Source organism: Lissotriton vulgaris, chromosome 7 (assembly GCF_964263255.1).
Source record: "Lissotriton vulgaris chromosome 7, aLisVul1.2, whole genome shotgun sequence".
Classification (NCBI taxonomy): Eukaryota; Metazoa; Chordata; class Amphibia; order Caudata; family Salamandridae; genus Lissotriton; species Lissotriton vulgaris.
This window is the reverse complement of record NC_141695.1, coordinates 116,988,220-117,011,706: the sequence shown is the minus strand read 5'-3', so window position 1 is coordinate 117,011,706 and position 23,487 is coordinate 116,988,220. Positions and strand designations below refer to the sequence as shown.

The window sequence follows — 23,487 nt, the reverse complement described above, 5'->3', positions numbered from 1 at the left end:
CTGGCAGGACACTTAGGCCAGGACAAGACCTTTGCACGGCTTGTCCTCCACTTTTACTGGCCTCAGATGAAAGTGGCGTCCAACACTTACTGTCGGACATGTGTAACCTGCCAGGCCAGTGGGAAAACAGGGGTGAAGCTGAAGGCTCCCCTGGAACCACTTCCAGTCGTTAGCACACCCTTTGAGAGGGTGGGCATCGACATTGTAGGGCCTTTAGATCCACCAACCACAGCTGGTCACAGGTTCATCCTGGTCCTGGTGGATCATGCCACACGGTACCCAGAGGCAATTCCTCTGAGGACAGTCACTGCACCTGTGGTGGCTAGAGCCCTAATGGGGATCTTTACCCGAGTGGGATTCCCCAAGGAAGTTGTGTCTGACAGGGGGACCAACTTCATGTCAGCTTACATGCGGGCAATGTGGAAGGAGTGTGGAGTGACCTACCGGTTCACCACTCCTTATCACCCCCAGTCAAATGGACTGGTTGAGAGGTTTAATAAGACCTTGAAGGGCATGATCAGAAGTCTGCCCGAAAGCCTGCGGAGGAAATGGGACGTCCTCCTACCCTGTTTGCTCTTTTCTTACAGGGAAGTGCCACAGAAGGGAGTGGGCTTCAGCCCCTTTGAGCTTCTGTATGGGCACCCTGTACGCGGACCTCTCAGCCTGGTGAAGGATGGTTGGGAGAAGTCTCCCAGGAAACCCCCCCAGGATGTGGTGAGCTACATGCTGGCCTTCAGGAGCCAAATGGCGAAGTTGTGGAAGCAGGCTTCTGACAACTTGGAGGCCAGCCAGGCAGTTATGAAAGAGTGGTATGACCACAATGCTCACCCGGTGGAATTGGAGCCTGGCCAGAAAGTGTGGGTGATGGAGCCTGGAGAGCTTAGTGCCCTCCAGGATCGCTGGACAGGCCCCTTTGAAGTGTTGGAGAAGAAGGGTAAGGCAACATACCTGGTGGACCTTAAGACCCCTCGACAGCCCCTACGGGTGCTGCATGCCAACCTTCTCAAACCCCACCATGAGAGGCCCGAAGTCATGTTGATGATGGTGACTGACGGGGAAGAGGAAGCGGAAAGCGAGCCTCTCCCAGATCTATTCTCGTCTCAAGAGAAGGATGGGTCAGTGGAGGGAGTGATTCTCTCTCCCACTCTAACTCCTGAGCAACGGGAGGACTGCCGCCAGATCCTGGAGCAGTACTCTACGTTGTTCTCCCTTGTCCCGGGAAGGACTCACCTGTGTACCCATGATGTGGACACAGGGGACAGCCCGCCAGTGAAATCGAAGACCTACCGGCTGTCCGACAAGGTGAAGGCTAGCATCCATGGAGAGGTTGCCAAGATGCTAGAGCTGGGAGTTATTGAACCTTCTAACAGCCCTTGGTCCAGTCCGGTGGTGCTCGTGCCAAAAGCCGCACCACCAGGCACCACACCCGAACTAAGGTTCTGTGTGGATTACCGAGGACTGAACTCAGTCACAAAGACTGATGCTCATCCGATCCCTAGGGCGGATGAATTAATTGACCGGCTAGGAGCTACCCAATATCTGAGTACCTTTGACCTCACTTCGGGGTACTGGCAGATCTCCTTGACAGATGGAGCAAAGGAAAGGTCAGCCTTCTCCACGCCTGAGGGACACTTCCAGTTCTGTGTGATGCCCTTTGGGCTCAAGAACGCCCCTGCCACATTTCAGCGGCTGGTGAACCAGGTCCTTTCTGGAATGGAGAGTTTCTCTGCTGCTTACTTGGATGACATTGCTGTCTTCAGTAGCAGTTGGGAGGACCATTTGCAGCATTTGCAAGCAGTTCTCCAGGCCCTGAAACAAGCTGGATTGACAATCAAGGCCAGCAAATGCCAGATTGGGCAGGGGTCGGTTGTGTACCTTGGACACTTGGTGGGTAGGGGGACTGTGCAGCCCCTGCAGGCGAAGATTGAGGCAATCATGGCCTGGGAACCCCCCAAGACACAGACTGAGGTCCGAGCTTTCCTGGGCCTCACAGGCTACTACCGTCGCTTTGTGAAGGGGTATGGCACTATTGTAGCGCCCCTCACAGAGCTCACCTCAAAGAAACAACCTCGACGGGTAGTTTGGACGGGAGCTTGTCAGCAAGCTTTTGAGAAATTGAAGCAGGCGATGTGTGCGGCACCGGTCCTGAAGGCCCCAGACTTCTCCAAGGAGTTCATTGTCCAAACAGATGCATCAGAACATGGCATTGGGGCAGTGTTATCGCAACTAAATGAAGAGGGCCTGGATCAGCCTGTGGTCTTCTTATCCAGAAGACTGCTTCCCCGGGAACAGAAGTGGAGTGCAATTGAGAGGGAAGCTTTTGCGGTGGTGTGGGCTCTGAAGAAGCTGCGGCCATACCTCTTTGGCTCGCACTTCCTGGTTCAGACTGACCACCGACCCCTTCGTTGGCTGATGCAAATGAAGGGGGAAAATCCCAAGCGGTTGAGGTGGTCCATCTCCCTACAGGGAATGGACTTCCGGGTGGAACATCGGCCTGGAGTGGACCACGCCAATGCAGACAGTCTCTCCAGGTATTTCCGCCTTAGTGATGAGGACTCCCAAGGGGTTGGGTAGTTCTCCCCACTTTCAGCTGGGGGGGGACGCGTGTTAGACCGGTCTGGCTTTTTGCGTAGTCCCTCCAATTTATTATTTATTTTGTCCCCTTTTTGCCCCTCATACCCTTAATAATTTTTGTGTCCACTAACTTTTTCTAGGTGTTGGTCAAGGGGATAGGTGTTCTTTTTCCCCTCATAGTTTTTCACCTCAGGCCCAGAGGCCTGTTCTGACAGGAAAAGTTGGAACCACAAAATGGTGGCTACCAACTGCCCTAACTGCCAAACCCAGAACTTGCCCATAGACTAGTATAGGGCGTTCCAGAACCTTCTGGTCCCTTCTGGACCACTAAGGGTCAGCCTATATAAGACGGAATGCGGGGCAACCATTTTGTCTACCTGAGAGAGTCAGCTGGAGGACAGGCTATCCTGGAAGGTGGGGGGAGACTAGTGTAAGGGTTGATCTCCTGGACTGGGAAGCAGCCTAATTAATCCACTTCTCTACTCCTCCTTTGGGATCCTGGTCTTGTCCCCGCTGTGGATGATTAAGGGAGACCCTGGGCGCCTGACTAACCCCTAGCTTAAAAATAGTGGGGTGTAAACAGGAGAAGGAGACTGTGGAGCGCAGTCCTCTGCCCAGTGGAAGGAACTCTGAAAGAATAACCCTCATCCCTTGACACCAGCCTCCATCCAGTGTTGAGTGGTAAAAGGACTTTGTAGGGCTAGGAAGTGGGAGCTGATGTGAGAGGAGATCCAGCACTGTTCCTACCTTCCTGGGTTTGGTGGGAAGGCTTGTGCCCCTGTGTCCCAGAAGATCCTGGCCGGACGTGCAGTCAGCAGATCCCCTGATTTCCTTGGGAACTGACGAGGGGTGAGGAGTGCCGGTTTCCCTGAGGCAGCGCCGCCTCGGCTGTGAGCGGGACCCCTGGGGCACTGATCGCGCTCCGTGTCAGCGCCTCCCCGGGATCCACTGGGCCTGAGAAGCCTTGCGAAGCTTCCCTTCGTGAGCGGGACCCCGGGGGCGCCTACCGCGCTCCAGACGCGTTGCCTGCAGCGCCCTGGTTATCCTGGAAAGTGAGGGCGAGACACTGCTAAAAGGCGCCGTCGCGCATGCCCCAGTCGTTGTAGCTATCCCCACAGGAGGGGCCTAGGACCGAGCAGGCCCGTGCGAGAAGCGTCCTTCCTGGGAGCGGCCGCAGTGAGAGGCGGTACCAACGCGAGCGCCACCGCGCATGTCAGCTGGAGTAGCAGCCCCCGCCGGTCAACGCTGAGGAGGAGCGCCGGCTGCCGCAGCAGCCAGAGTGAGTGTCCCGCCTCTTCCCTCTGCTCGCGCGCCACACGGAGGAGCTGGCCGAGCAGAGAGGGGGAGCTGAGGGGGGGCCAGTAGCGATCTGTGGGGCATTGTGATATCGATCCTACCTTCCACTCGAGCGCCAAGCAGAGGAGCTGGCCTGAGTGAGGAGGGGGAGCAGGGGAGCTTTGAGAGGCGAGAGAGCCTTTGCCACACTCGATTTCTTGGCCATATCGGTGGTGAATTCCACCAAGCGTCTGGCGAAGGAAGGACCCAGCAACGTGTTATTCACAAGTAAGGAGGTGAACTGCAGGGGGAAGCGGCGCTAGCGCCTACAGTGGAGTAAATTAGGCACTGGTCGTTTTCATCCCTGTTTAATACAGGTTGGGGAGTAACACAAAGGAACCTGCTGGTTAAGTGAAGGAATAAATTCCTCATGGAGATTGCTGGTCTCTAACTAAACTTCTGGTTAAACTGAAACTCCTCATTGCAGTCAAATCTGGTCAATGTTGGGGACTGTTTGAATGTATAATTGATGACAAATACTGAAATAAGTTAACATCTCTGAAGATAGAGCTACTGATTACAGTCATCTAAATGTAATGTGATGATAATTTAAGAGTACTGTGTTTTTGACATTATTTGGCAATTCTAAACGTACTGGTTCTTTCCCTGACAGAATGCATTACGTTGAACTGTAAATTTTAGTACCAAGAGAGCAAAGAGATTATTTTTATAAACAAGTACTTATTTTCCTAACAAATTGGTGTAGTGTCCTTTTTAAGTGTTATTGCGTGGTTTTTACTGCTGGGTGGTTGGCAACCTTCACACTGTGCCTCTAGAGTTGCATGTCTTGCCCCTAGGCCAGGCTACCCTAGGTGACCTGACATCCCAGGTTCTAACAGGCTATAACTATTACGTTATGATATAACTGCTGTATCTGGCTTCAAACGTATCTAGTTTAATTTGGATATTCTACTTTTAGTCCCCTCCATAATTGTCTGTTTATCAGACGACAAGTGCCCTCGACCTTGAACCACAGTTAATGCAGCCTCTTCAACTTGTTTTTACTATTTAAAAGTGTCTTACCATCAACAAGTTTCTTCAGCGCATCATGCCCTGCTTAAACTCTGAAGGGCATAAAACTGTGGTGATTGTGGTTGTGGGAGCCAGACAGGACTGAAAATGTGTTTTTCCTCGATCTTCCTACACCTCTCCTGGCCAAACGGTCAATGGTGCAGCATGCAATGGTGGTCCTGATTTTAGGTGCCAGAAAATATAATCACGCATCTCTGATGCCGAGGTTCCAATACTGACTAGTAGAAGCGAGAATGTTGGTTAGGTCTCATATGTTCTGCATTGTATCAAACTCTGTATAAAACAAACCAGCAAAGTCAGTTTTGCATTCTGAATCGTAACGTCGTCTTGTGGTTCCGCAATACCACTGAACCTTAAGAATGGGCAAGCCTTCTCCAGTCAGGCCCTATTGAATGGAACAAAATTCTTCTTGTTTTATGTTCTGAAGATCTACTTAAATTTAGGGGCAAAAAAGAAAACTTGGTTATTATCACTAATTCATCCTTTATGACAGGTTGTGGTAATCCACGCTACTCATGGCCAGGAAAGGTTTTAGGAATAATGAGCATGATATAATGCAAGACAAAACAAGATGCTGGGTGAAGCCAATTCTCTATAGCAATTGTATTTCTGATGCTCATCGTTTTAAAAAAACACTGAAAAATATGGAAGGGAAAAGAAATAGAGGCATTTATTTTGGCTGATGGCAAATTATCTTACAAAAGAGACAACATCCACATCTGTTAAGGTACTGCTCTTGAAACAGTGCTACATTTTTGTCACTTAGTAGTCCTGAAATATAAATGAATAAATGGTCACTCCGACAATTAGTTACTGTCCATGACCCTGCATGGAAACCCTTTTCCTTTGCTTTTAAAGGCCCCAGGCTGGTCGTATTTTTAAGTGGGCACACTGCAACAAAAAAAAAAAGAAGGAGCTCACCTGAACTCAATAAATAAATAAATAGAAAATAAATACTGGATAACCACACTCCTGATTATGACCAGCAAAGCAAACCTTGCAATGTTATTCAGTAAATTCAGTATTAATGCATGCTTAATTTACTTGAGAATAACTGCTGCAAAATGTGCTGCTAAGTTCTTTTTCATGTTGCAAAGTATTGAAAATATGCACCATATTCTGGGCTTCTGACACGATATAAATATATTGAGATCAACAGTGAGCATGCGGGAAACATCCACATTTCAAAGGATGAAGAGGGACAACCAAGAACTAAAAGTGATTCCAAAATGAATAAACATCACTGGATATGAAACTGTACACAACAGGTGGTCCTGGTCCATATACTATATGTTGCTATAGTGGGTTGCATTATATAGTATAATAGTGCTCTCCGATTGTGTATCATCAATGAACAGTGTGAGGAATGCCTCTATAGTGGAGCACTGCTAGGGATATGTCCTGATCAACTATAGAGCTCTCCTCTGGCATGCAGAATGTAGTGTTCATGCAGTCCAGTCTCTTGGTGGAATCCGGCTCCACACTCAGTGCATTCATATTTTCCTATGTCTGCCTGCAGCAGACCCACTCCACCTCTGTGGACCTCCTGGTGCCGGCGAAAGTTGGAGGACTGGCTAAAGCTCTTGCCACACTCGTGACAATGGAAGGGAAGTTTCCCCACGTGGATCCGCTGATGTCGCTGGTAGTTGGTGCGCTGGTTGAAGCACTTGCCACATTCTGCGCACCGGTATGGCTGCTCACCAGTGTGCACACGCAAGTGTCGCTTGAAGCGAGATGAAAAAAAGAAGGTCTTGCCACATTCCTGGCAAGGATATGACTTGCGTTTGTGTAGGAGCTGATGTTTCTTGAATGTCTTTGCACTACGGAAGGCTCGTCCACAGTCACTGCATCGGTATGGCTTTTCATCAGTGTGCATCCACTGATGCACCTTAAGAGTTTCCAACTGAGTGAATCCCTTTTGGCAGATTAGGCAGGTGTAAGGTCTCTCTCCAGTATGGATACGTTGGTGCCTGCTCAGTTTTGTGGTGCAACTAAATGTTTTGCCACACCAGCCACACAAACGGTCCTTGTGGTGTGCGCGTGCATGCCGTCGGAAAGATGCATAGTTTGACTGCTGTTTCCCACACTCTGCACACTCATACTGTTTCTCCCCCGGGTGAATCTCGTGGTGTCGGTGGAGGGCCAGCAACCAGCGGAAACAGTGACCACATTCGGCACAACGGTAAGACCTCCCACCTCTTTGGACTAGTTTGTGTCCACTAGTGGACGCCGCTTCAGCAAATGCCCGCTTGCACTTTGTACACTTGAAGGACTGATCAGCTGCATGTCTACGATGGTGCATATTTAGAGCCTTGGGAGTTTTAACCTTTTTTCCACAAAGGTTGCAAATAAGTCCGGTGCCTTTGAGGGAGTCCATTATTGAGGACTGCTTTAATGGCGACATTGGTTTTTTCACAAAGTCCAGGCTTTGATCATCCACACAAAGTATATCTGCACCTGCCCAAAGAAAGAAACAAAAAAGTTGGGCTTCATATTCATTATTTATAGCCCATGAGCAACCAATCAAACGAATGCAACATATGCTTAACATTCATTGATAAACATCCACTGTACTTTTAGCATGAGTAAGATGTCAGGTGAGCTACCCTGACATACAAGTAAATCTAGCTTTTTCTCAAAAGTATGGTAGAGATGGAAAGGAAGGAAACATTGACTGTGCTCACCCCTCAAGGGCACATGCCACTCAGAAGGTTTTAACAATGCTCAATTGAAGGTAACTACAGCTAATTATTAGTACCACCAATACTAAAATTACTGTTCTGACAGGTTGGTGTGGGTTTACTGCAAGTGTTTGCTATATTTACCCCAGCATTAACCACAACATTGATCTCACATCTTGGAATATGAGGAGAAAGACATATCAGTACCTTCTAATGCGAACAACAAAGTAGACATCCTTATGCTGTAGGAAACACACTGCTCCTCAAACATGCATGAATTTGTGTCCAGGAACTAAGGAACACACAACCTTTTTTCATATGTCTCCCACACTTACTAGAGTGTAACTGGGTTAAAATTATTTAGCCTTCATTTTTCTTTTACCCTGTACATTCATGAGGGGCTTGCAAGGTCTATGTAGCTCGTAATATACTATGAAGTTATAATCAATATTTATACCTTCAGTCCTGACTTAGTCCATTCAATTGCCAAAGTCCCAAAGCAGTGATTAGGACTGTAAATGTTTTTGGAACATGAACCTTGCAATTGATTTACGCACCACTGGGTCCAATGTAACGCTAAAGGCCATGTGGAAGCACAAGGTACACCAGTTTTGGTTTAACGACAAGCTGGCTTAGCGATTAAGTTAAATGCTTTTGCTTACCCGTCTGTGAAGAGGTACTTTTTCCAATAGAGGGAGTGGGATAGAGAGGTGTGTGTGTTTGTGTGTGTGGAGGCATGCTTAACACACACTGTTGAGACTAGACCGGTCCACAGTGTTAGTAAACCCTGACAAAGTCAGACTAGCACCGTTTCTGTGAAGGCCATGGCACTCTAGGAAGCCATATCCGGTGGGGAATTTAGGTAGTTTTGAGCGAGTGTAGGTCGTTGTTGGAGGTTCGTACCCTTCTTAATCATGCAAGGATTTATGTGGAAATAAGTTCATACGATGTGTTCATTGGACAATAAATAGCCTCTTTATTGTCAGGTGCAGGTCATTTGCTGGTGCAAAAGAAAAAGGAAAAAGAAAAAAACAAACAAACAGTCTATTCCGTCCTGGATCACAGAGACCACACAGACCGCAAGGGGCCCATCTTTGGATTCGATATCATTTTTCTCTGACGTGAACTGACAGAGCTTGCCTTGAAAAAGGCCCCGGCCGTCTGGCCACTGGGCGAAACACATGTCTGCTGTTTGGTTTTTCTTTTTCCTTTATCTTTTGCTCCAGCAAAGTGCCGGCACCAGACAATAAAGAGACTATTTATTGTCCAACGAACAAATCATATGAACTTTATTTCCACATAAATCCTTGCATGATTAGGAAGGGTAAGAACCTCCACCAACGACCTACACCATCTCTCTTCCAATGGCTTTAGGGTGTGACCATTTGTGAGGCACGTACCAACAACGAATTGGGTCACAAGAAGAAGTGTGTGAATCCCTTTTGCACAGCCTGGTTTACCCTGTACGGGTTTTGAGTGAGTGCATCAAAAAAAATTAAAAGTGCAGTTATATTGGATTTGGACCACTGTATAGCCTACCCATTGTCAAGGTGCACATGGAGTTAGAATAGTAAATACAGGGGTGGGGGAATCATATCGCCCGACGCCCGAACCATGTTGTTTTTATCCGTGGGCAAGAAGATTTAATGTCTATTTCGTCCGACGGACAAGTACACATTAAATCACATAAATAAAACGAGCTGTGGACACTCGGGGGCTCACAGCCAATCGGAGAAGCTTGCCGAGAGCCTTTAGAGGCCTCTGATTGGCTAGCAGCCCATAACTGGGCTTGATTGGCTGAGGGAGTGAAACGTCACTCAGTCTCAGCCAGCAGTAGTTTGTGGCCGCCGCAAGACCATACATTAAGGTAAAATAAGAACTGCCATAATGCCCGCCAAAGCACTTGTAGAATGCTCAAAAGAATTATATTTTGATCAGCTTGCAGATCGCTCTGTAATAAAAATAGAACTGGTGCGCCTGCTGTGAGGGACCGTGTGTAATGCGTGTCCTTGTGGCTCCAGAAAGCTCTGGCTCTCCTCGCTGCTATTGGAGCGTGAGACAGCATAACACGCTGGGCGCTGAAGCACAGGGCCCAGTAACGCCGCATTAACAGGGGATCCGAAATAAGAGGTAACTCGACCCGACCTGACCAAGAACCTATGGGCCTGGGAGAGACTGCCGACCGATCGGGCCGGAGACAACAGAGTATTGGAAACATTCTGCAGACCGAATAAACTGGGAGGCCATATCCGACTGTCCAAGAGAAGTCGCTGTCCCTTTACCACAGCCACGCTAACTTCAGCTTACTCCACACACTGTGGCATTACCAAGCGTCCCTAACCAGCCAAGGGATCCGCACATAAGATAACATTCTGCCCCCACTGGTATACAAGAGGCCCGTCATGCTGCAGGACCCTGCCGCCGTCTCTACCCAGTCCCCCCGTCCCATGGGCACTTGGAGATCACTGCTGCCGTCGGCTTCCTATCCTCGTTGCTTTGGGGTTGAGTGAGCGATAGCCGACTGCGTGGTTGTGGAGGGGCTGTGGCCGAGGCGCTAGCAGACCACTATAAACATCACTGGCTTCCACTTCCAAAGAAGCCCGCCAAAGGATCCGGATACTGCTGCATTCGCATCTACAAGGTAAGGAGGGGAGTCGGATCGGCCTTATCAGCCAACAGCTCTTCACGCTGCTGCCCGGTCTTACCTTCCCGTTACTGACCTGCAAGGAGATGATGATGGGGCACACGAGCCTGCCCAAAAACTACATATTTACTGCAGCTAGCTAACGCCTTTATGGTTGTGTGCACGCAAGGGGGTGAAAAAGCTAATGAGAGAGTCACTGGAATAGAGCAACACCCAAAAGCAAGCGGGGGCGGAGGGAGGAGTGTGTCTAGCCTGAAGCTAAATGAACCAGATGCGTTTGGTTAATGTAAGGAAGGGGGCGAGGGTATGATGGGACAAGAAGGATATTTTACTATAAAGATTATCGGGTTTGAAGCCTGGCCTGACCAAGAACCCACGGAGTCCCAATTATTGGGGCCCAGTCACTGCCTGTTTACTACGGCTTGTGAACCTCCCAGCACTACGCTGCCTCTGTTTGTAGTACGGTTTTGAATATTAATATAGAGCACTTTCAGCCTTGCATTTCAACTTCACTGTGCAGCACAGAAGGAGTGAGGAAATGTCCCTTAACCCTTCAGATTTTTGGATTCTGCCCCGTTTTGTGCTGTTGACAATATATCAGGAACGATTCTTTGTTGCCCATGCTGTTCGGCGTAAGTGCCCTAGCTCCGAGAGCCCCAGAATTCAGTTAATTCCACACCTGAAGTACCAACCGCTGCTATTGGAGCCATGCTTTAAGTCGTGCCAACTGCGCACGTTTCAATTCCTGTGCAGAGCTGATTATAACTCCCTTTCACACCAGATGCGTGGCACAGAATTGCCAAATTAAGCAATTTCCCTCACAAATGGGCGATATCTTTCCCATTTGTGTGAGCAAATGCTAATAGTATTTTATTGGGTATAATTAAGCCTGTTGTGCGCATTTCTTTTAAGCTGCCGTGGCGCTGCAGTTTATCTTTCATGAGCTGCCAGGCTTGCTTAATTCTAACTGTAAAAGAACACTGGATAATTAATAGGTAAAGAGGTTGTCGAGATTAAACCACATTGGTAAAGCGGGGACATGAGCTTGGATTAGAAGGCGCATTTTGGGACTCTACAACCTAAATGTCCCCTCTGAATAACACATTTGATTTCCTGTGCAGCTGCGCCAATTTATTAGAGCTACTTTAGAAATAAATGAATGTGTCCTTGTGTAAATGTAACTGGCGCTCATGTAAAGTGCTCCAATACCTTCAGGTCGAGTTTGCGCTATAATAAACTGCAAAAAAATGCCATTCTTTTATGAGCACTCGAGGTCTTATGCAAGCATATTCAGACCATACTGAAATGAACATTGATCTTAGGATGAAGAAAAAGAATGTCATGCATTTTTTATTTAAGCACCAAACGCCACTTTAAAGTCCGTGAGCACTACCTACAGTGCAAGTGGCTGTGGGCGCAGGCCATCTGCTCGGAGCATGGATACCCCTTAGATGCAAGACATTCTTTCTCCCTCCTTTATTGTGCCCCAAGGTGAGACAACTGCACAGGGGGTCTGCATGAGGGACATTTCTGCAAGTCTCACCACCACGGGTATTTCCACAATATCTACACACAGCAGCAGAAAAGGCGAAACTTACCAAGCGAGAACAGGCAGCGCAATGGCTCTATTTCCATTTCAAAAGGTTGAAGCAGTTTTTTCCTCACCTTCTTATTTATAACTCAGTGGTGTGGTGAACCTCCCCCCTCTCGCTCTGTCAGCTGGATCAGGGAGCGAGGGTTGTTACTGAGCCCCACTCAGCCAGTCAACCTAAAAAAAAAGAGCAATGAATTCTAGTTTGTGAAGTGTAGCACTGTAATAAGTGTTGCTTGTGTGCCCCAAATAACTGAAATGTTAGGGGGTCCCAAGTTAGCTTCTAAGGGTAGAGCAGAACTACATAGTGGAGCAGGAACTCACTGCTACCGCTTTGCCCCTTCTAACTCTAGCCGAGACCTGACTTGCTGCCTTGAGGCATTCTCATTGTTCAGACATCTTTGACTTGTGTTAAAAATAATCATAAAAACTGCTTTTTTCATCAGAATAACGTATCCAAGTCCAGTAGACCAGTCAAGTCTTAAAATCACAACTAGTGAAATGGGGTGGTAAGGAAGATATGAAGGGTGCCATTAAAGAAGAAGAGAACATGCTGATTTTTCTTGGCAGCAGTACAACAATCTGGTGGTGTATTCAGTTGGTATGTGCTAGTGTATACACATATGCAGAGCTCTGCCAATGAACACAACTAGATCACACTGACTGTGCTTGTGTGAAACAGGGGGCCCTCCATTTAAATACTCGTAGTTTGTGAAAGAGAACCTGGCTAGATAAAAATTGGCTTCTATGCTTAAATTGTGTAATCTTAGGCAAATATTTTATTTCACCAAAACTAACCTTTTCGTCTTAATCAAGAGAAGCACTTTAAAATGCATGTGTTCAGAATACGTGCTGTACAAAAACCAGTTGTTTTTTAATTAATATGGGACAAGTGGATTTTACAGGACATGTAGATCTCAGTGGCATTTTGTCCCTTGGACAAGTAGATTATTTTGAAAATTCCACACCCCTGTAAATACACACTCTATTGCGGCTAATGGCCAGCCCTCTAATATACAGATATGCCACTTTGTGTGTCATCTGTTTCTGATATAATTGAATCAAGTCCTAAGACATCTCATATACTATATGTGAAGCCTTACTGCAAAAGTACTTCCAACATGTTATTTTAATCAGTTGGGTATTAGCTTTAGTAACAAAGGCTACAACTGCCCATATCACAATATAATCCATTTATTTAATCCATGATATTTGAGAACGCCATCATATTTAGCCCGAAAAAGGAATAGGTTTCACAGAGACAGTGTATATATATCCCATTCCTCTCACCAAGTTCCAACTTCTATAAAATCACTGGGGTAGGCTTTGCTAGATGGCAAATTATTCTCATGAATTAATTTGTGGATGAAATAAAATGTATTTTAGCAAAGTTTGAAAGGTGAGCTTCAGTTAAAGCACAAGCTTTGATTTTTGCTCAGCAAGTTTCCAGTGGGGCTATTTAAACGGCACTACACACATTTGTCCCAACAGAGATCAAACTCTGGCAGTATTTGTTAAAATAGTGTGTCTCTTCTGAACCAGTATCTCCCAAGAGCCCAGACAACTAAACAAGGGTCCAAGTAGTCAAACTCATGAACAGTTGCAATCTAATGCAAACAGTGGCGGCTCCACCACGTGGGCTTCGGGCCGTTGCCCCATGTCTTTCCCGCAGTGCAAAAAGCAGAAACGTAAAATGATACCATTTTACGTTTCTTCTTCTCGCACTGCGAGAAAGCAGAAGCCTGATTGCCGGGTTGTGGACAGGCAGGTGGGTGGTTAAGGGAGGAGTGGCTAGCCCAATGTTATGGGCGCTGACTCTTTGGCCGGCCCTAGGGCCGACCAAACCAGTCATAGCACTCTCGGTTTTCTTCATGTAGGCTGCAGCGCAGCCTGCATGAAACGTGCATTGGAAATGCAATAGGTCTCGCATTAGAAAAGTTGGAGCTATTGGTTTTGTAAATGACATTTTTTTTAATGTGTTGGTCTTGAAAATAGCTAAATTAATAGCTTTGTCATTTACAATGCCAATAGTTTTAACTTTTCGCAAACGTGACACCTGTAGTATTTGTCATGTAATATGTGTTGTATTTACATGGCTATAAAAAGAAACAGGCTTGTAAATACAAAAGTTTAGTTTTGTGAGAATGCACCGCCATGCGACATGTGAACACATTTCATGCTGGCTAATTATTCTAATTTGTTTAAATATTTACAACACTTAATTCACACTAGTAGCCTAACAAAGTCAGTACATGACGTGCCATTTTAGATGATTTCATAGAAGGACAGGGAAGAACTGTAAGACTGCATAATGCGCTGCGCTGCACTGATGTACACCATAACATAAGTGTTTTTTTTACCTGACCGGGTGCATACAACGCGCACGCAGCCACGTTGCATTACGCTTCAATTGGGCATAGGATGCTAAAAGGAATGGAGAAGAAAACAAGTATCTAAAGCAAACACGGCCACAAGTACACACGGGGAAGTCACCGGAGAGCATGAGGGCGTGATGATATCTATTACGCAAGGGCCTGGGTGGGGGAAAGTAAGAAAGAGAACGAGGAAACTGGGGGGGGGGGGGGGGGGGGGTGCAGGGGAAAAGGAAGAAAGAGAACGAGGAAACTGGGGGGGGGGGGTGCAGGGGAAAAGGAAGAAAGAGAACGAGAAAACTGGGGGGGGGGGGGGGAGTGCAGGGGGACAAACAGATGGCTGTCTGTGGGAGGGAGAAGCGGCCGTGAAGCCACATTTTTTTAGTCCGTTTGCGGAAGCAAACCACTACATGTAAAACTGCCTTAAGGGGCTAGATATATTTAGGGAAGACCAGTCAGAGGAGAATTCCCAAGGAATAAACCAACGAAGCCTCCAGAGAAATATTAGCTAAAAGTGCAGATTTTTAGAAATCATTCACTTGAAACTGCACATGGGGTCTTTTGCCCAGGAGGAAACCCTGCCAAAGACTGCCTGTTTGCAATCCAGTTCGACACACTAATCAAGCCAATATTGTACAGGCAATGTCGTTTGAGATGGCTCGATGAGGAGAAACTCTAATTTTAAAGGATTGTGTTTCAAGGGGTGGCCGGTCGGACAGTCTTGCAATTTTTGCAGGTTTATTAATAAGTTTAACTTCTCAGGAGAGGTTATGAAGCCAGACGTGTGTATCATCAGCATACGGATGGAATATTTAACCCCTTCAGTGCTTGTGACAAGGTCAACTCGTCATGGGTTTTACCTGGGCTGTGCTTATGACGAGTTGACCTTGTCACAAACAAAGGGAAATCTGGAGTAACAGCACCCAGCGGGAATTGCCTGTAGCAACCAAGGTGTTAATGCAGGCTGACTATGTAGCATAATTCTGCTTGCCGTACAAAATAACCGGTCAAAAAAGCAACCACCAAATAAGTATGAAATGCTGAGATGGCTCACACGGGATTTACAATTGTTTGCATAACACAGAAAGATCTGTGTAGTGGTCTATGTGTTATTGTGAACAGTTCATTACAGTGGCTCATTACCAAACACGGCCACAAGAACACATGGGGAAGTCACCGGGTGACTAGGTGCGCAAGTTTAACAGAATGTCATGTTCTCTGCAGCCAAGTTTTTTAAACGATAAAATGGTTTGGGCACAGTGGGGTAGAAATAAAAAATAGACCCGTCCCTAAAGTGGAAATGGCACAGAACCGTATATTGCTACATATAGTTTTGGTTGCTTTAAAAAACAAGCAACTTCCATTAGTGACTGCTACAGCCGAATGTGGGTCTGAGAGTGAGTCATAGACGGTAGCACTGTACCTGGTGCACATAAGGGAGCTACGTGCCAGTAAGTGTAGTTGCCTGGGCTAAGGACAGCAGAGGAAAATGGAGAGGCATGTTTGAGCTGGAAGGGTGACGAGACGCACGGGGAGCAGCAGGCCGTGCAGTGAATAATTAGGGGAGGAGAAATGCCGGCCTGCGGCAGAGCGCACGCCGAAAGCGAATGCACGGCCGCATCTTTGAGACTGTTTGCTTAGTTTAATAATAAAAGACACTGAAGTCTTCCAAAATGCAGACTAGCGATAACGAATTTTGGAAAAGCGCCTTCTACTTTAGAATACTTGGTGCTATACTAAAGTGTGAAGTTGGATAAATAATGGAGGGTGCAGGGGTAAAATGGATCAACATTTTCAACTTCTGAAAAAGACATGTGCATCCATCCAAACTGCAGTTTGCAAAATAGGCACTGGCTGAGCAAATACAAAGTAATTCAATTAGAGGCCTCGGCGGATGGTTGGATTAAAAGAGCATTGAACAGCTTCATTTTTTCCACCGGAATTCAACGAGGGCTCCGGGGAGAGAAAGGTGGGAGGGCGGGGTGGCGTTCTCTAGTAACAAAATGGCCCATGTACCTCACTTGTTTGGGGTACGTTTAATCAGAACGTTATTGCGAAACTTAAAGTGGTGGTGTGCAGCACTGCGCAAGTTTAAGAGAATGTCATGTTCTCTGCAGCCGAGTTTTTTTTAAACAATAAAACTGTTTGGGCACAGTGTGATGGAAATAACAAGCTGCTAGCAAAAAGAAATGCGAGTCACGGCCTGGCGTCCGTGAGGTGTAGCAGGATACTGGAAGGAAATGAAAGTAGAAGCGGCCGGCTGGGAAATGCTCTCGGCATTGCGGGGGGCGCATTCCTTTGAAGTGTCGGCCGGAATTCACCGAGGGCTCCCGGGAGAGAAAGGTGGGAGGGCGGGGTGGCGTTCTGTAGTGACAAAATGGCCCATGTACCTTACTTGTTTGGGGTACGTTTAATCAGAACGTTATTGCGAAACTTAAAGTGGTGGTGTGCAGCACTGTGCAAGTTTAAGAGAATGTCATGTTCTCTGCAGCCGAGTTTTTTTAAACGATAAAACTGCTTGGGCACAGTGTGATTGATGGAAATACCAAGCTGAAAGTACCCGATCAGAAGAGTAGGGGAGAAGAGGCGGATCAATTAAAAAAAAAAAAGGGTTAAAAAAAACAAGCAGCTGGATACTGAGACCAAAAAAAATAAAAGGAGACACGGCCTGGCGGCGGTGAAACTTAAAGTGCTGAGTCAGAGCATGTGTGCAGGGAGAGAGAGGGGAGGTGCTGGCGGCTGGGGGAGTAGAAATGGGAGTAAGGCTGTGTGTGGGGAGAGAGAGGGGCGGTGCTGGCGGCACCAAGCTGGGGAACAGATGGCGATGGCTGGAGATTTGATGCTGTGCACGCGCATTTTAACTCATTGCGCTTGCGCATTGAGCTAAAAGCGCACATGCACTGCATCAAATCGCCAGTCTGGTTAAACTCTGGGAAAGACCCTATTCTCTCGCCAGCTCGAATGCGCAAGCGCATCGGCAGGCGAGACCTAAATAACGGCCTCCCCTAAGACGCCTGTAAGGACGGCGGCCTATCTAATCACAACGCTGCCATTGCAGCGTTGTGATTGGCTTGGGGTAGGAGGGCGGCTGCCTGTTACTGCTTCGTATTTTCAGAGAGCGGGAGGCGCAACACAGGAGTCCAGCCCAGAGGTAAGGTTAGTTTTTCTTATTTTTTTATTTTATTTAACCAGAGATGGTTCTTGACTATGGATCCACATTCTGTTGACGGCTCTGCGTGCGCTACACTTATACTTTGGATTTTCCCTTCGTTTTGGAAGCGCATCTCAGCCCTAATGTGATTCTGAGAGTGATGTATGTGTCAGCCACAGAACCTTACTGATGATTTTACATAAATTCCGATTTAAGCATCACACCTCTGCCCCCAGTGCCCAATATTTTTCTCCGGGAGCGGCGATATCCTGGCGCTCGCAGTCCTCACTCTGTTGTTGATTTTAGGCATGTTTGCGCAGGCTCTGTTTACACTTAACGCCGCATTAAGCCGGCAGTAATTTGCTCGTCTTGTTTGTTACTTCAGCGCGCGCTGGCTCTATTTTTCAGCTGCTCTCCTACTCGCTGGAGCTGTGATGTCCTATCAGGTTTTACATCTCCCCCTATATTCAAATGTTTGGAATTGGATATACACTTCAGTTTGCCAGTAATGTGCGCGCCGTGAAATGTTGTGAAATGCCGTGAAAGGCAAATGATTTATGGGCTGCAAAAATTGCATTTCGAGTGAGTGTACTGACACAATAAACAAAGCATTCATACAATACTCATATAAAACAAGTAAATATGACTGCTAGAAAGAGGATAGACATGAAGGGAGCAGGGGGGGAAGAGGAGTCTTAGTGCAGCGTGGCCAGTGGTTAATGTTTACAGTGTGTAAACTGCAATGTAGCCCAGTCTTGGTGGTGTGCCTTCAATAAGAAGAGAAACAGAAACTTTCCAGTCATCACAACTTGCTCACAGTTCTTCAAGCCTTCATGAAACTGCTACCAGCTCTATCAGTACTAATCAGCTTTAGTGAGCCCTTACATACTAGTGAGGTGAGATCTCCTTGTATTCAGCGCTGTGTGTCTGGTGCTCCCCTGCCTCCGAGGGTCCATCAGCCCCGACCGGCACCACAGCCCGGATACCCTTGGCACCAGCTCCCATTGAAGTTGTACAGCGCCTCTTTCAGTGAACAGACAGCGAGGGATGTCATTTCATGTTTCTTCACTTGATAACAATAAGAATGTGTTTTTTTTAAATTTAACAAGACTATTGAGTTTAATTGATGTGTGGAGAACAGGTATTCAAACTACCTGGGGGCCCAGACCCCATCAGTCCCTCCTAGGACCACACCCAGGGGACCAGACCCCATCAGTCCCTCCTAGGAACACACCCAGGGGGCCAGACCCCATCAGACTCTCCTAGGACCACACCCAGGGGACCAGACCCCATCAGTCCCTCCTAGGACCACGGGGGCAGACCCCATCAGTCCCTCCTAGGACCACACTCAGGGGGCCCAGACCCCATCAGTCCCTCCTAGGAACACACCCAGGCTCCGAGGCCCCATCGTGAGTAGCACCTCCCGTCCCGTCCCCATCAGTGCCCGCTCATCACTCACCTGCTAGGCCTCAACCCCTCGCATCCCGGTGGTCTCCTTAAAGGAAAGAATCTGTCATCTCCAAAGAGGAGGGTATACAAATTCGGCTTTATTTCTGAGCGTTGTTAACGTTTCCATCGCCAAAGTAGGGGCGGGGGGCGTCGTGACTTCATCAGTGACGACACGACACTTCCCCCAAACAGAGGGGCGGGGTCGATGACGTCATAGAAACTGGGAATGGAAGCAATAGGAGAGCGCAGCCATGTTGGATCGGGGAATATTCCGCAACCTATCCAGATTGAAACAGTGGCCATTTTCATCTGTAGACATACAGGATAGACGGCTTATGAGCCGTCTACCTTCTAGTCAAGCAGTATTAGACCGTTGGTTAATTTAAGGTTTAGGACATCACAGAGGCAACCCTACAATGAAGGGAGATTTGTGAGGCCAGTGTCGCACGTCATTTTCGGCCTGTTCGTTTTGGCTCCTCCTCCTATCGATTTAAGAATGAGGTTTGGGAAACCAAATGATGTTTAATCACCCACTACGTAATGTCCGTCGCCCATTGTCTCGCCACCTTGATAGTCCTCTCTTTCAAGATGGCCGCCGCGTTGAAGGACAAGGAAAGACCACACAATGGACTCCTCTCTCCACAGTCCTCTTTCTATGTTAATGGAGGCCAGCGCTCAAAGCTTAGGGGTTGTCAGTTGATTATTTTGGGGTGGGAAGTATCTTTCAGTGCTCTGCCGTATACTTTCACTTATTAAAACAAGCACTTACAATGCAAAGGTTTCGCCTTTGTAAAAGTCAGAGCTATTGGTATTGTAAATGACACATTTTTAGGTCTCGGCTAAAAGACGCGCGTAAGCGCGTCTCCGCCGAGATCTTATGTTAGCGAGTAGCAGTCCCAGGAGACACTCCTGGCCGCGCGCAGGCGATTCTAAACTGGCACGCGCATTAGCACGAGCGCTGCGCGAGGCTCCCACACAACACACGCATACATAGAAACAGAAGCGCTCACGCACGCACATACATACAGAACCCCCCCACTCATACACACACACACACACACACACACACACACACACACACACACACACACACACGCGCGCGCGCGCACCGGCCCCCCCTCTCCCCTTTAACTTACTGCTCCGCACCGGCAGGGAGAGTTGACGCTGCGGCTCCTATCCCGGGACTCCCTCTTGGTCAAGGGAGCCCCGCAACACGCGTACAACGTCCTGTTGTCGGCCCCGGGGGCTCTCCACGCTCGCAGGAGCCCCGGGCCGCTCCACGCATTTCCTCCGCCTGCCTCCTCTTCCGGTCCGGACGCGGCTCCGCCCCCGTCACAGGCGACCTTGCCTGACTTCCGGTGCGGCCGCGGCGGAATTCCGGGGGCAGTAAGTTATTGTATATTTGGCTGCTAAATGAAAGCGTGTCCATCTGCCACTGACATTTAAATTTACTAAAAATATGTGAATATGCCCTAAATCCAAATGTAAATTTAATTTAGCTAAAAACTATTATTATTTTAAGTGAAATTAATGTTTTCATGTAAATCAAAACCCATGCTGAACAGTTTGTTTCGGCATTACTGTTTGCATGTCATATTTTTATCTTTTTGAAGGAAATGTACTACTTTTGAGTAGAGAAGTAGTCTAAAGCGTGATTTAACACATGCTGCTCGAAATGTGAACTTGGCGTGGTACAGACAGCTTCAGTGTGTTTCCTTGTTTTCTCTGTTTTGACATTATGCACTAGTTCTAGCTGTGGAAGGAAGCTGTAGTGAGTGCAGAGTAGTGAGTGTGAGTAGTGAGTGTGAGTAGTGAGTGCAGAGTAGTGAGTGCAGAGTAGTGAGTGCAGAGTAGTGAGTGCAGAGTGCAGAGTAGTGAGTGCAGAGTAGTGAGTGCAGAGTGCAGAGTAGTGAGTGCAGAGTAGTGAGTGCAGAGTAGTGAGTGCAGAGTAGTGAGTAGTGAGTGCAGAGTAGTGAGTGCAGAGTAGTGAGTGCAGAGTAGTGAGTGCAGAGTAGTGAGTGCAGAGTAGTGAGTAGTGAGTGCAGAGTAGTGAGTAGTGAGTGCAGAGTAGTGAGTGCAGAGTAGTGAGTGCAGAGTAGTGAGTGCAGAGTAGTGAGTAGTGAGTGCAGAATAGTGAGTAGTGAGTGCAGAGTAGTGAGTAGTGAGTGCAGAGTAGTGAGTGCAGAGTAGTGAGTGCAGAGTAGTGAGTGCAGAGTAGTGAGTAGTGAGTGCAGAGTAGTGAGTGCAGAGTGCAGAGTAGTGAGTGCAGAGTGCAGAGTAGTGAGTGCAGAGTAGTGAGTGCAGAGTAGTGAGTGCAGAGTAGTGAGTGCAGAGTAGTGAGTGCAGAGTGCAGAGTAGTGAGTGCAGAGTAGTGAGTGCAGAGTAGTGAGTGCAGAGTAGTGAGTGCAGAGTAGTGAGTGCAGAGTAGTGAGTGCAGAGTGCAGAGTAGTGAGTGCAGAGTAGTGAGTGCAGAGTAGTGAGTGCAGAGTAGTGAGTGCAGAGTGCAGAGTAGTGAGTGCAGAGTAGTGAGTGCAGAGTAGTGAGTGCAGAGTAGTGAGTGCAGAGTAGTGAGTGCAGAGTAGTGAGTGCAGAGTAGTGAGTGCAGAGTGCAGAGTAGTGAGTGCAGAGTGCAGAGTAGTGAGTGCAGAGTAGTGAGTGCAGAGTAGTGAGTTCAGAGTAGTGAGTGCAGAGTAGTGAGTGCAGAGTAGTGAGTGCAGAGTAGTGAGTGCAGAGTAGTGAGTGCAGAGTGCAGAGTAGTGAGTGCAGAGTGCAGAGTAGTGAGTGCAGAGTGCAGAGTAGTGAGTGCAGAGTAGTGAGTGCAGAGTGCAGAGTAGTGAGTGCAGAGTAGTGAGTGCAGAGTAGTGAGTGCAGAGTGCAGAGTAGTGAGTGCAGAGTGCAGAGTAGTGAGTGCAGAGTGCAGAGTAGTGAGTGCAGAGTAGTGAGTGCAGAGTAGTGAGTGCAGAGTTGTGAGTGCAGAGTGCAGAGTAGTGAGTGCAGAGTGCAGAGTAGTGAGTGCAGAGTGCAGAGTAGTGAGTGCAGAGTGCAGAGTAGTGAGTGCAGAGTGCAGAGTAGTGAGTGCAGAGTAGTGAGTGTGCAGAGTAGTGAGTGTGCAGAGTAGTGAGTGTGCAGAGTAGTGAGTGTGCAGAGTAGTGAGTGTGCAGAGCAGTGAGTGCAGGTGCAGAGTGGTGTGTATTGGCAATGTAAATGACAATGCCATTTATTTATGATTTAAAGAAAAAAAAAGAAATGTCATGAGCAATGCCAATTGCTCTACCTTTAATGATGCCGAGACCATTGCATTGCAAATGCTTGTTTATTTATGTGTTGGTTTTGAAAACAGATAAATAAATGGCATTGCCAATTACAATGCCAATAGCTTAATCTCTCGCAAACAGTAACAAGCATTTGCAACGCAATAGGTCTCGCATTATTTTTTAGAGTTCGGTATATTGGCGTTGTAAATCTTTTTTACTTATGTGTTTTGTAGTGGATGGATTTGATGGCAATTGTTGGTTTTACAATGAATCTAAAAGGAAGCGTGTTGATTGTGGGTTCTGGTGTATGAGGCTTACTGGGATACAGTTTAAAGAAATACTGGATTTCTTTTAGTAAATGGATACTATGCTCTTATTAAGGGCACAACGAGATTGCTTTATTATATACAGGGAAATGCCGGGTATGGATATATTGAATCCAAGAGAATAAGAGTCACCTGATGATTTTATTTGTGGGTATTTAATAATGTTAAGCAGTATGATGGTGGAATTTGACTATGCTTTTAACACCACAGTGAGTGGCTGCTATGAATTTTATAGGATTACCACAATGAATCCACAACGAGCAGAATAAAGATCAAATTTGCTGTATGTAAATGGTAGGTCTGTGCACAAACCAATGAAACAGCCTGAGGTTCTAATGCTGGGATGAGCATGGAGGCAGATCCCTGGGTGCGGACACAGACTGGGGATGCACTGGACCCATAGGCATGGGGAGCAGAGACACAGTGAGACAATGTGAGCTGAAGCAGACACAGGATTACAGGTTATGAAGGCAGCGATCCCATGCAGTGGACACATATTGGGGGCACAGAGAGGAACCACAAACAAAAGGGGGTGCATTTGTGGGGTGGACACATATAGGGGCATAGTGTATCAACCAGGCATAAGGTAAGAAGGAGGATAAAAGCCCATCCAGGTACAGAGGTTGGGACACCATTCAGTGGACACACAGTGGGAGTGACGACGACTGGTGAGTGCAGGCATATTGCAGGGAGGCAGGGATACGGTGGGCACATACGACTGAGGATGAGCAGATAATAGGCAGAGGACATGGAGGCTGGTGGTTAAAGACAGAATGGGGATGAACGTGCAGTGGGTCATATACATAGGGCATACAGGAAGCAGGTGAAGGGTGATTATACACTGGCGGAATGGGTACAGTGAAAGGGGGAGAACCGACAACAGATGTATTAAGAGTTTGACCAGATTCTGTAGAACGGATCTTGGAAGCAGTTAACCCACGCAGTGGATAGACACCTGGGGCACAGTAGGCGATTGGGCAAAGAAAGGACATTGTAAAAGAGAAAATCAGGACTGGTCAATTGCATTCTGAATGAAATGGAGTCATCATGTAAATCTACCTCGTCAGTAAGGACTTTG

At 47.4% G+C, this 23,487-nt stretch overlaps 1 protein-coding gene across 2 annotated transcripts; it reads right to left on the bottom strand.

The window, feature by feature from the left end:
• Nucleotides 1–5,588: 5,588 nt before the first annotated feature.
• LOC147700955 (uncharacterized) lies at nucleotides 5,589–19,006 on the bottom strand. 2 transcript variants are annotated; one of them, XM_086929785.1, is made up of 3 exons: nucleotides 18,840–18,960; nucleotides 11,932–12,034; nucleotides 5,589–7,398 (listed from the first exon to the last, which is right to left on the bottom strand). In XM_086929785.1, the coding sequence occupies exon 3, from the start codon at nucleotides 7,343–7,345 to the stop codon at nucleotides 6,347–6,349; it is 999 nt and encodes a 332-aa protein (XP_086785911.1). In that variant the 5' UTR covers nucleotides 7,346–7,398; nucleotides 11,932–12,034; nucleotides 18,840–18,960; the 3' UTR covers nucleotides 5,589–6,346. The 2 variants fall into 2 exon arrangements, with proteins under 2 accessions (XP_086785911.1, XP_086785912.1); XM_086929786.1 differs by lacking the exon at nucleotides 11,932–12,034 and having other exon boundaries at nucleotides 18,840–19,006.
• Nucleotides 19,007–23,487: the final 4,481 nt, after the last annotated feature.